Source organism: Taudactylus pleione, unplaced genomic scaffold (assembly GCF_031769625.1).
Source record: "Taudactylus pleione unplaced genomic scaffold, aTauple2 ptg000146l, whole genome shotgun sequence".
Lineage (NCBI taxonomy): Eukaryota > Metazoa > Chordata > Amphibia > Anura > Myobatrachidae > Taudactylus > Taudactylus pleione.
The window spans coordinates 4,144,424-4,158,150 of NW_028284548.1; the positions used below are offsets into that span (position 1 = coordinate 4,144,424).

Consider the following 13,727-nt stretch of genomic DNA (forward strand, 5'->3'; position numbering starts at 1 on the left):
GCACTGAGCATGCGCACGACGGAGGGAGCTCCGTCGTGCGCATGCGCCAGACGCGACGAGCGAAGGACTTTCCTTCGCTCGTTGTGTCTGATCAAAGGGGGCGTGCTGTCGATGTTGATTGACAGCACGCCCCCTTTGGTGGGCGTGCCGGGGGCGTGCCTCCCTGACGGGGGCGTTCCTAAGGGAATGCCTATCGTCAGAAGCCGGCCCACTAGTGATGTCAGTGGGAGTGATTTTGGCTCTGACAGAGCCAAAATTACTCCGGGCCTTGCGGTTGAAAACCTCAACCGCAGGCTCCGGCACGCAGTTTCGATGGTCAAGACCATCGCGGCCATCAAACTGCACGCTCGTATAGGCTGTGGGTGGTGACCCACAGCTATACGAGCGTCCAGGAGGACGCTCCATAGTTATGGAGGCCAGCCCTCATTCAGAGCGTGCGCTCTGCTCAGAGTGTACGGCTCTGAATGAGGGCCCTTATTTTAAATACTAATTGCTTTGTACTTAGTCTGAATTTGTAAGGAACTTGCAAAACAGTAAGCAGTGATAGGATTTTATTCTGAGTTTACAAAAAGTAGTGCCTTGGACAGTTTATCATTGTAAACAAAACCTGTAGGTCTTACACAGACAAGGAATGATCAACTGGTCTCTTAAGTCTTGAGCAAATGTAAACATAACCAACCAATATGTGGCAAGTCAATGGGATGGGTTCAATTAGCCATAAAAGTTCTTTACTATGATATTGCGTTAATAATAAATCATATATATGGGATGATAATATTGCTAATAAAACAGCTTGCACAATTCAAGTTGAAATGTTAGGTCGTGGACTTCACCCATTAATTCTGCAGTGTGTAAACTTTGTGAAGTACAGTACATGAGAGAGGGGAGATCATCCGGAAGCCAAACAAGTGTAAAAATGTTAGCAGGTGGCCATAAGGATAGTGTAGAAGGCTGTTAATCGCTATTACAAACTATAGGAGACTTCTAAAAGTTTTACAAATTGTATTAATTAATGTAAAATTATAGCCATCATGTGTATATCAGCAAAATTAATGTTTGCAGTGTTTTGGGTACATTTAATTGTATATATACACTTATTTATAGCATGTATATACAAGTGAGTAAATATTGGGAAACACACTTTTGCAAATACCATTTGCAAGATTAAATACCAGCTTTCAGTTTTTACAGACCTCAACATACTGTACATGTCATCTTAAACCCATTTATCTGCTTTTTAGAGAAAATGACTTAAAAAATTAAGTTTTTCCTGGCCACATTTTACTATTTAAACAATGATTAAAATGCACAAAAACATTCAAACGTTCGCTGTTATGAAAATGATTTTTATACACATTTTATCATGCTGTTCCACATAAGTTACAAGGCTGCATACACTTCCGCTTTTCATATACTGTACAAAATAGTGGCACAGATGGATGCAAGTGTGATTATTAGAATTCCTAACAGTTACAAAAATATGAACCCAACATTCTTACTTTGGTCATTTTGTTCAAGAAATATTCTACTTTAAAGCCAGCCTATCAGTGTTGACAAGATTTGCTGTTTGCACCATGTAGTATATATAACAAAAAGAACAAATGTATATGCTCCATACACATAAGAGAAGATTGCACTAAGGTAGAGCCTGGCATATGCTTGTTGCGCTATACTCACTCCCAGGTCATTCGCTAACTTCATTATTTCTGCCTCATAAGCGCCCACAAGGCAGGGGAGCTGTGCAAGGAGAAGGCTATCTGGGAAGGAGTATGATGCAATATATAGAATGGAGAGACACCATGTTTTTTGGGGATTTTTTTATTTATTTATTAAACCTGGTGTTCTAGAATATGGAGTCATATCTTAAAGAGGTGTGTTTTATTTATATCTAAAAAAAAGCCTGTAATTCCAGGAATCCATCTGTAAACATACTTACTCTTATTACTAAAAGCAGTTTTATTTTACGCAGGTCACAGGAGAAATTAGGAGGCAGGAAAAAAAGAACTGCTAGGCTTAACACTGCACTTGGGTCTCTCCCCATAAACCACGGGTGGCAAAGGCAAGCACATTTTGTGGGCAAAAGCTATTATAGACCAGCACTAGGAGAAACTAATTGCATCATTTACCTGCAGGAGTTATGGCTAATATGAGCCCTACACTGAATATCCTCTGTGGATTATTTATTCCAAAGTAAATAACGTATGAGCAAGTAAGAACAATTACAAAGACAGTTATAACTATATATTTCTGTTACTGGAGTGCAGAATCTGTCTGGAAGGAAGAGATATGGAGACAGTTTAGGACTGGTCTATGTCCTTCTGTTCCCTCAGTAGCCCAGCGAGGGTGGACGGTATACTATCAGGCAGGAATGGGCAGACCAATGACATAGTGCTGAATCACACTGCACAACCACTCTCTGACCCTCCCATAATGTTCTCAGAGTTGAACGCTTTTCCCTTTCTTTAGTATGGTGTTTTGGGATGAAAGGAATATTTAATCTCTTCGTTGTGCCACAGCACAGACTAGTGATTGTGATTTATGCTAATTGGTGAGATACTATTATAGGACAGAGGAGATAAGTGGACATTGCTAGGGCAGTGACTTAATGTGCAAAACTAATCTACCATGTTACATAGGTCTGAAGATTGACTGAAAGCAGCTGCTGAAAAGTGAGGAGTGCTGATGTGCCATGGGAGACAGCCTGTGTGGTAAATCTCCAAGCTAAAAGGACCCTTGTGTTAAAAATGTTTTATAAACAAGTACAGGGACTTTATAGTGAACCCTACCCACACACAAATGACAGCCATTATTCTGACTTGACCAATATTCTGAAGAGAAACATTGATTTATATGCCTGAAATGTTCTCCTACAAGGTGAATAACAGAACGATTTTAAAAACAATGCAACATTTTTATACATTGTATACTACATATCTGAACTTTTCCCGGTACATCTGTAACAAGGAGATTCTCTCTATTGAATCACTATTGCATGTTCTCAGAAATCCTTTTTTAAACATATGTACTCCCTGGCATCTTAGTGACTTTCCTTGGTATTGACTAGTCAATATTGAATTTTTCACAAAATGTAATTAACTATGCATATAAAATGTAGAAAAAAAAAAACATACTATAGTTCAAAGTTATAGAAAATACCCAAGACAAATATACAAAACAAAAAAAAAAAAAAAAAAAGAAGGAAACTGTTCTACTTCCAATCTTTGTAAAATGTCACTTTGCATTACAATGGTCTGACACAGGACTGGGAGCCACTGATGGAACGCTCAGTCTGCCATAGGGCCTTGGGCACACGGGCAATAATTTTGCATGTTCTGGAATCCTGCTAACCATGGTTTGGCGCTGATATTCAAAAAGCATAATGTAAGGAAACAATTCCTGCAGCTGATGTCAGAAAGTCTCAGTTTACAGATCTGAGAAACATTATCACTCTGTAAAATACCATTGAGTTCTATGGACATGCTCATTTAGGTACATAGTATCCTGCACTGTAAGTACAAAGTTTTGTCTATACTATAAGTAGAGCGGCTTTGTAATGCCCGTGTGTACAAGCCCATTAAATTATATTGTTTGTCAATGGCTCATTAGCTCTAAAGGTTCCCACCATACACAATTAAGGCAGCAGCAAATATACTTGCTGCATAATGTACATCTCCCAAAATCACACAGACACACAAGCACACGCTGGAGTTCCTGAGTATAGAGGCTGGAAGTTGGACAGTCCTAGATCCCAAGCTGTAGCTTCATCTTCTCATACACCACATAGCTGATACTCACAGCTGGAATCACTTTCATAAAATTTGGAGCAATTCCTCTGTAAAGACCCAGAAAACCTTCCTTGGCTATAATCTTGCGGAAGAGGCTTCCCATGCTAAGTTGAGGTGCGCCCTCTATCGATGCTGCAAAAGAATGCAAATAAAATTATACATAAATATGAGAGAAGTACTGACACCCCATGCAATCCACACATGCAAAGAAATCAAGCCATTTCGGCGCCGGTCTTCTGACCATAGGCATCCCGCACGCCGGGATGCCGACTACATCCCGTTCAATATATATATATAATATAAACAAGTACACAGGGGTATAGGCGGCACTCAGCATTTTACATATGTCCTGATGAAAAATTCTAACAAAGAATTGAAATGTTGACTGAGACATTATATATATTTACATTTTTTTTTTTTTCAAAAAATTATGGCACTCCCTGTCTAAAAAATGATCTTGGCCAGGTGTCTACACTGCTTTAGTATTCACAGTTCCCCCAATAGTGCGGCACTCAGGCTCCGAATAGAGGACACTTCAATAAAGGTGATGCAATAACATTATATATACATATACACATACACTAAAGGTCGATTTTAATTTATTTAAAATCGATGTTGTGTTTCTGGGGCTAAATCACACATTTACTAACAGACATTTTTTTATTTGTTTTTTTTAAATGTTAGTAAATGTGTGATATAGACCCAGAAAAACACACCGATTTAGTTAATTTACCCCTAGTGTCTAGAAGTCTACGAATATTATCCTGCTAAAGAATGTTATTCAAACTTTCGATATGACTTATATAGTGAAGATTTCTATTCATAACATGATTGCAGTTATTTTAACAATCTCAAATATTGTTCCTCAGCCAAAAATCATATTTACTTCAGATAAGACATTTCCAAACAGTGATAGGAGCATCTTCCAGCTGCCAAATAATGCCAGCTCCAACCTGCTCCTACTTTTCATGCTGGTGAAAAAATTATTCTTGTTCTTGTTTACTCTACATTGCTGCTGTTAATAAGCCAATTCAGATGAATTTACTTTTAGTTAAAAAAAAAAAAAAAATAGGAGTTATGGTAGACTTACCTTTGTTAACTCGTTTTCTTCGAGGTCTATTGGGTCCACAGAGATACCATGGGGTGTAGGTGGTTGGAGCTAACCAGGCAAACAGTCAAAAGCTTTAGCTCCCAGGATGCACCGGTCCTCATCCACATATACCCCGTCCCCAGCCAAAGGCAGTTTTTTGAACAAGCCGAAGGCAAGAGCAGGAGAGAGGAGAAGTAAGAACAGTACACACGAGAAACACTCACAGAAGATGAGGTAATCAGTGACTAAGAGAAAAATACCCAATGAAGCCAGGTGCGTCAGTGTGTGCGCCCTGTGGACCCTATGGACCTCAGAGAAAAAAAGAGTTAAAGTCTACCATAATTCTTATTTTCTTCATCAGGTTCCCCAGGGATACCATGGGGATGTCCTTAAAAGCAGTTTCCCTTAAGGGTGGGGACGCTCCTGAGCAGAAAGGAGAATCCGGCGCCCAAAGGAGGCATCCTGAGAGGCAAAGGTATCAAAGGCGTAGAACCTGAGAAAAGTGTGGACAGAAGACCACGTGGCCGTCCTGCACAATTGTTCAGCAGAAATGCCACGTTGAACCACCCAGAAGGGTCCCACAGACAGAGTAGAATGTGCTGTAAGAGATCAGTTTGCGTGTATGCCTGAGAGATTGTCATGCTGTGCCAGAGTCTGTTTGTTAGCTGGCCAGCCTCGCTTGTGAAAGCCATACAACACAAAAGAGAGAATCTGATTTCCTAAAGGAGTTGGTACAATCCACGTAGATCCACAGATCACGAACCACATCCAGGGAGGTTTCACCTGCATAGAGGTCCGAGGACTGGGCGCTGCGGAGATAGCGAGAGCGGTTTCCTTGTCAGCCACTTGAGGTCTACTGAATCCAGAGGTTCAAATGGAGGAGCCTATAAAGCCAGGAGAACCAAGAACAAATCCCACGGGGCCACTGGAGGGACAAAAGGAGGTAGAACATTCCTTCAGGGTGTTCTGCACCTTCTAACATCAGGCAGGGGAGCGATTCTTCGCTGGAACCAGACTGGGGGCCAGGTAGAGGCCGAGGTCTAACCCAGTCTGGAGAAAGGCAAGCACCCAGGAAGCCCTAAAAACCTTATAGTGTCATAGCCTCTGGGGGAGCACCATTGAAAGTAAGAGTGCCAAACTTTTTAATAGATGCGGGCTGAGGAAGGCTTACGCGACCTGAGCATCATCTGGACCACAGAGCTAGCGAAACCTTTGGCTAAGAGGGTTGACTCAAGAGCCACGCCATTAAAGACAGACGAGGTAGGTCTGGGGCATGCAAGGGACCCTGTGCTTATAGATCTGGCCGTAGAGGAAGTGGAAAAGGAGTGTCTATGGAGAGACTATGTAGGTTGGTGAACCAATGGCACCTGGGCCATTACTTGAATTTTAGGAGAACCCTCGGGAAAAGGGAGATCGGAGGAAAGAGGTATGCGAGAATGAAGTCCCACTGTACTGCCAGATTGTCCACAAAAGCGGGGGATGGGGTCTCTGGTCCTGGGCCCGCACCTGGGGACCTTGTGGTTGTGATGTAAGGCCATGAGGTCTACATCTGGTCCGATTTGTCTACCGAGTTGACAGACCTCTGGATGGAGGCCCAGACCAGGATGTGGGCTACTTCCCGCATGGCTGCCCGACTTCACGTGCCCCCTTGATGGTTGAGGTAAGCTACTTTAGTCACGTTGTCGGACTGGAGTTGGACCGGCCTGCCCCAGAGGAGGACTTGCATCAGAGTCAGCGCTCTGTACACTGCTCAAAGCTCCAGGACATTTATGGGCAGGTGACTTTCCTGTGTTGTCCATCGTCCCTGAAAGGTATGATGACCGGTCACCACGCCCCATCCTTGAAGGCTGGCATCCATAGTGAAGAGCTCCCAATCTGGGATCCAGATAGGACGTCTGAAGCTACCATGAGAGGGAAAGCCGAACCTCCGGAGAGAGGAAGATCGTCTGGGACCAGATCAGAGATAATTCCCGTTCCACCTGGAGAGAATCTGTTGTTGAAGGTCCTGGAGTGGAACTGGTCGTATTCCACTATATCGAAGGTGGATACCATTGACCCCACGACCTGCATTTTTGGGTGAATAGATACCCTTAGATTGTGGTACCTTGTGCACATGCAAGTGCAGTGCCAAAATTTTGTCCGCTGGCAGAAAGATCCTTTGTGCTCGTGAATCCAGGAGTGCACCCAGATGTACCAACCGCTGTATCGGAGAGAAGGAAGACTTTTTCCAATTGACGAGTCAGCCGTGTGTTTGCAGGCAGGCCATGGTCAGCTGGAGATGGCGTAACACAGGCGGTGAATGTACCAACATTAAGAGGTCGTCAAGGTAAGGCAGGATTCTGACTCCCTGGCGCTATAACTGCCATTACTTTGGTAACGACCTGAGGGGCCAATGACAGACCAAAGGGCAGCGCCTGAAACTGGTAATGCTGCTGCAGGACAGCAAACCTTAGGAACAGTTGGTGGGCTGGAGTAATAGGCACGCGCAGGTATGCATCCTGAATGTACAGAGAAGCCATAAAATCCCCAGGTTCCAATGCCAGGACAATTGATCGTAGAGTTCCATGCGGAACTTGGGCACTCGAATAAATTTGTTGAGGGATTTGAGATTCCGAATAGGCCGATGAGACCCGCTGGGCTTCTGAACCAAAAACAGTGGAATAAAAACCAGTTCATCAATGAACCGAAGGAACCGGTATTATCACATCTGAACTCAGCAGGAAGTGAATGGCTTCCTGGAGGGCCAGGGCTTTGATGGGGTCTGATGGAGGACTTATACAAAAAAATTGCTAGGGAGGACGCCTCAAAAAAGGTGAGGGCATACCCGTGAGAGACCACTTCTTGGACCAGGCGTCCGTGGTTGGTTGACGCCGTTAGTCAGCGAACCAAAGAAGTCGGCCTCCCACCCTGGGTACCCCCAGGAGGAGGCCCACCCCATCAGGCAGAGGATTTGTCTCCAGACTTGGGGGTTGTACGTCTGGCCCCCCAAGGCTGCTTGAATCGAGACTAAGTGGTTTTGTGTGAACTAGGTTGCGCCGAACAGCATGTCTACAGAGAAGGGTAAGGATTCAACGGCTTTCTTGTATTCTGTGTCTGTCTTCCAGAACTGTAGCCAAAGGACCCGGCGGGCGACTACAGAGGTCACAGATGCCTTAGAGGCAAGGAGTCCAGTATCCAACGTAGTTTCTCCCAAATAAGAGGCCACTTCCCAAATAAGGGAGATGGGGCCAGTTGTTCCCTGGTACTATCTGATGGCAGGCTGTCTTCAATCGCCTCTGTCCATCCTTAGCTACCCAGGCTGTGGCCATAGCCAGCCGAGTAATAGCACCAGAAAACGAGTAAACGGACTTGAGACATGCGGACGTGAGGATGCGGACGTTATAGGCAGTGTAGAGCTTCCTAAGCGTGACACGTGAGAATAGTAGAGGTGGGAGAGAGTAAAAGACTCTAGTAATTTTGGAATCTGGAACAATTTGCCAGGAGTAGGCTGCCAGGGTGCAGACATAGCAGGCTGTAACAGCTGTGGGTACCAAATGGTGGTAGGAAGCATGGGGGCTGAAAAGCGGTCCACTAGCTGAGTCACAACTTGGGATAAGGAGGACACCCAAGGTGGCTCCTGGACAAAGACTGGTAAGGTGGGCTGTTGTGGAACATAAATAGCACACAGACCACCCTGCACAGAAGGGACAGGGGACAAGCCAGCTGAGCATGATCTGCAAGAACCAGCACAGGGGCCACAGCCTTCTGTTTAGCCTTGCCTTTATAAGACATAGTAATAACCAGCACACAATCAGTGTAAAGCTAGTAATGCAATGTGACACCCTTCACAAATACAGGTAAATGTGAAGTAATAATGAACCCCTATACACCTGGTAGTTGAGGGTTAAAAAAGAGCAGCAGGGATAGATATACTGTCTTAAATGTTCTGACTGTCGGTTATATCACAATAGCAGAGCTAACACAAGTCACATACAATGCATATAAAGAAATATACTTGCAATGGGCCCTGAATCAACTACTCAAGCCTTAATAAGCTGATAGGATTGAGCGCTGTATAACCTGGCCCCGAGGAGAGGTATACAGGTAGACTGGACCAGATTCTCCTGAGACATGTAGTATCAACAATGCCCTAAGAAATGGCTTCTGAGCGTCTCACAGTGGGAGGAGGATGAGGAGGAGCAGCTCAGAGGCGGGAAACCTCTTGTGAAGGATTGCGCTCTGGGCTGGGGGAGGGGAGACCGGGTGAGAGCTTACCTCCCCGCTGCTGCATCAACTGCCAGGTGATGCTGGCCTCTACAATGGTTCCCGACGCCAGACTTAACTGCCCCAGTGGTCTAGCTGGGGTTCCGATGAACCAGACGCCCCACTACAGCGTCCTCCGGCCGGTCCCCATAACCGGAGGAAAGGACTGCCAGATACGCGATTCTCCGTAAGCGGGGAATCTCCTTACCGGTCTTCCCAGTTTGTCCAGCTGCAGCCTTGGGTCTTCCAGTGGAGCGGCTAGCTGAGCCCCGCTGGCGCCCACCGTAATCACCGGACTGGTCACCGGTGTTGTGGCACCGGTGGAGGTATTTGGAGCAGTAGCGCAGACGCCCATTAGGGCGCCCTGCTGCTTGCTCTGAAAACAAACAAAAATAACCCTAATGTTTAATAAAAGTAAAGCTTGGGGCTGCTGAATGCAGTCCCCCTGTTAGAATGTGCAACCGGCTCCTGCCGGCACCAAACGCAAACTGATCTGCCTTTGGCTGGGGGCAGGGTCTCTGTGGAGGAGGACCTATGCATCCTAGGAGATAAAGTTTTTGACTGTTTGGTGCCCGGTTAGCTCCAACCACCTACGCCCCATGGTATCCCCGTAGACTTATGGACTAAGGTGAAGATGAATTCAGGTGTCAGAGTGACATACTTGTGTGGTTCTTTGGTAATCTACACACACAAAACTCATTTACAATATTTGATGTCCTATAAGTGATCGATATCTTTAGCAAATGCAAGTTAAAAACAAAATGTAAGAGATATCAAGGCATCTGCAGAACTAAGGGTGAACAGCTCTGCAACAACATGTGTCACACAGTAAAGAACTGACAAGTTGAAGTGTGGCAAGTAGTGAAGTGATGGCTATCAGAGTGCAAACTAACATACACTCTAAACCACATCTCTTGAACAATAAGTAACTTTAAAGTATGCTCACCTTGAGCCTGCATTCTCGTCCTGATAAGTGCTAATGGATAACTAGCCAGCTGGCCACAGGTACTAGACACAGTGCCACAGCCTAGCAGGACCATCACCCCTGGGTTGGCAGAGTCTGTTGCATATTTCTGAAGCCAGGCATTCTTGAGACTCTGGCAGAAGAAAGGGAAGCATGCAAGCTGTTATTACCTGGCAGAGCCACCAAGACTTTGTGCGATTATTACAATCATAGAATGGGGGATCTGAGGTACCACTTATCCGTACATTGGCCAAAAGAGCAGAAAATATCGGAAGCCTGGCAATATACACAGATTAATACAACACTACAATATTCAGTAAAGATACACAATTATCATTACCTTTTATCTTTCTGTATGATTTGCAAGGGAAAATTCAAATGAACCCCTGCTATCTCAGGCATTGCTAACGGTGCCTACACACTAGACGATGTGCTCACAATGCGATATTGTGAGCGATTTCCATTGAACTCTCCCCGGCAGCTCCCTGGCTCTCCAGGACACGACATGGTGCTAAAAAGTTTCCAATCTGACTAAAGATCAATCTGCACAAAATCTATCTTTTGCACAAAATCGTGTATGAGATTGGAAGATCTTGGCTGCAGAAGGCAAGATCTGAAGATGCGATGTACGACCCACGGGTATGCGCATCGGCATCATGATCATGAGTGGACACTCACGATTTGGACATAGTTTACACGATTTGTCGTGCTGATGCATCGAAATTGGGCGAATCCGGTAAAACGTGTACAATATTGTCTAGTGTGTAGGCACCTTTAGACATAGATCATTATTTCATGACTCCTTCCAGTCTAACATTGCAGAGATTTAGATTAAAAGAACTATCAAACAAATCCCTCCTAATATCGGCCTCATTGTTTGCTCTATCTAGTGTTGCAGGCTAAAGCCGCTCAGAAACTGATCTCTATCATATTTGGTTAGATGTGTACACAGATGTGTGGTCAAACGCGATGGACCCAGACATTCAATGCCCAGGTCGGGTATCCAGAGATGATGGAGATACATAACCGCATGCATGGTCAGATGTGGTCATAACCCGAAACAGCTACCATCTATCTATACAACATCTGAAGACTTCCCCACCTGATGCATCAGGATCAATGTCCTTTTTGTGTACATACATTGTGCAATGTGTGGCTATTTATGTCTAAAACCCTAATTGGCCTTTCAAACAGCAATGTACAGTATACATGCACCTCAAGATAGTGCTATATAAAAGATTATAAATGGGACACATACAAAATGAATGTATAAATAAATTAATCAGTAAAACTATGGCAGCATATAAGGAGGATAAAAAACCCTACCTCATAGATGGCCAGGTCAATGCCAGCATAGGGAATAATACCCAGTATGTTGGGTAAGTATCCTTTGTAAAAAGCTCGCACACCTTCCTTTTTCAAAATCTTCTTAGCGCAGTCAAACATCCCATTGTACTGGCCAGTCTTCCCTACAGCCAAACGCGTCTTCATAACCTAGAAAACAACAAGCATCATGCTGCTATTCCCCTCAAATTACCACAAGTGGCTTTAACACATTCTATAGAGACAATGGGCAATAGTGCCTATTGGTGCACAGGGAAAATACTTTATAACCCACACTTATGTCATTTTTGTAGTGCAATTTAGAAAATTAAAGTAGATAATGGGTATGATACACAATTCATAGCAAAATGGGTGTAAACTGAGCAAAATTAAAAAGGGGTACAGGAAAATAGTACATTGCCCCCATATGCAGATGCGTATCCCTCCGTATCAACAGCATATGCGATTAACTTATAACCAGTCCTCATTATCAGCAGCAGGCATCTACATCGGCCACTTAGCAGGTGCAAAACTGACTCCTAACAGGTATTTATGCGCAGAACTGCTGGTCTCTATGTGTGAACAGTGACGTGGCAATACCTCCATGGGGTAAATTGAAGTCTGTGCCGTTGCTCCTGCCAGTGACCCAGCTATAAATCGCTCGGCTGTTCCCAACTTGCCACTCTCGGAGGTGAACATCTTCTTGTACTGTAAGAAAAGAACAGAACAGAACAGAAGTGTCTGGTATGTTTTATATTTACATTGAAATTACATAAACTGAGAAATTTAGACACTCCAGACCAGAGGTAAGCAACACGTGGCTCACCAACTGCTGATGGACTGCAAAGCCCAGCATAGCCTATAGCTGACATGAGCACCCCCTGCTGGCATAAACATCAAATGAAAACATATATAGGCTCAGAGAGAGCAAGTGGGGGGGGGGGGGGGGGGATTAGATCATGGAACCTTTTTTGGTAATTTTCTGACAAGATCATAGAGGAAAGTAAGCAAAGCACATCCTAGTGTGCTTTGTTATTTCATCTCAGCATCCATTTTATTTTTCATACATACATAGTTGGGGCAGCAAAGTGGCGTAGTGGCTAACATTACAGCCTTGTTGTACTGAGGTCATGAGTTTAATTCACCACCAAATCCCTTAATCTATGTTGAGTTTCGATGTCCTCCTGTGTTTGCAAGGGTTTGCTCCCACACTCCAGAAAAATACTAGTAGGTTAATTGGCTGCTGTCATAAAATAATCCTGGTGTGCATGTATCTCCATGTGCTAGAGAATACCTTGAAAAAGATCTGCAGGGGTCAGATCGAAACGCGTTGGTCAGAGGGAATTTTTGTTGTACTGGACACTTTATCTTGGTGACTATTCTGAAGGAGACTGTGGATTCCGGAGTCCATTGCTCTATTTATCAGGTCATCACCTTTTTGTCACAGATGTATTTTACTTTTTTTTTTTATTTGTTTGTATTAGTTTGTTTATACTTTCATTAAAATACTGGCTATACCCACCGTTTTCCTTCTCCTGTCTATTGTGAGGATGAATATGCATGGTGATAAGCCGAGGGAATATTGAACTGCAGAATAAAGAAACCTTTATGAGTCGTTATAGCGTACACTTAATGTGAGTAAGGTACGCAATATTTACGTTCTTCTGTTGGATACAATAAGTGGATCTTTTTCTGGGAACACTTTATGGTGGGAGAATAAAAGATACCTAGATACGATTATTTCCACACGTTGGCATGTGAGTCTGGGTACGTGGACTTTACAACATCTACACTGAAAACTCCACCATTTTTAAATAACATATTGTTATATTGGGACATTGTATATATAGTTACTAAGGAAATTTGTATGTTGTGTTTTTTTTCCTATATACATCATATGGGGATCGATATGAATTTCTGAAATCCCGTGAGGAGTGGTGGTTGGAAAGACCTATTTTTTCCTCTAAAAAAGATAAAGTATCATATTTCTCTTATTTTTTATGTATATCCAGCGCCACCTGGTGGCACTAAAATGTATTGTTTATTTATGAATGTAGCCATGTAAATAACGGCACACATGTAAAGATACAAAAGTGGTTCAATAAGGAAGGTGACAAGACCTCTCACGTGTGTAACGTTCTCCATCTCATTCTAATTTCCCACCAGGCCAGAGCAGGTAGACCACTGCTTCCTCATAGCCATTACAATGCACCTTGTATCAGTTGTACTGTCCCAACATCAGTTGTAAGATGGCGGGGCTGGCCGAAACATGGTCAATCATTGAGGTGCGTAGTATGATCAGAGAGCACATTAGCAGCTGAAA

The 13,727-nt window shown here is 43.8% G+C and overlaps 1 protein-coding gene across 2 annotated transcripts in view; it reads right to left on the minus strand.

The window, feature by feature from the left end:
• Positions 1–542: 542 nt before the first annotated feature.
• Positions 543–13,727, minus strand: part of SLC25A24 (solute carrier family 25 member 24) — a 65,627-nt gene continuing 52,442 nt past the window's right edge. For both annotated transcript variants that reach the window (XM_088474052.1, XM_088474053.1), the window contains exons 8-11: positions 12,005–12,112; positions 11,408–11,575; positions 10,064–10,214; positions 543–3,917 (exon numbers count right to left, since the gene is read on the minus strand). In XM_088474052.1, coding sequence (XP_088330178.1) covers positions 3,742–3,917; positions 10,064–10,214; positions 11,408–11,575; positions 12,005–12,112 — 603 coding nt within the window. In that variant the 3' untranslated portion in view covers positions 543–3,741. The remainder of the gene's footprint in view (positions 3,918–10,063; positions 10,215–11,407; positions 11,576–12,004; positions 12,113–13,727) is intronic.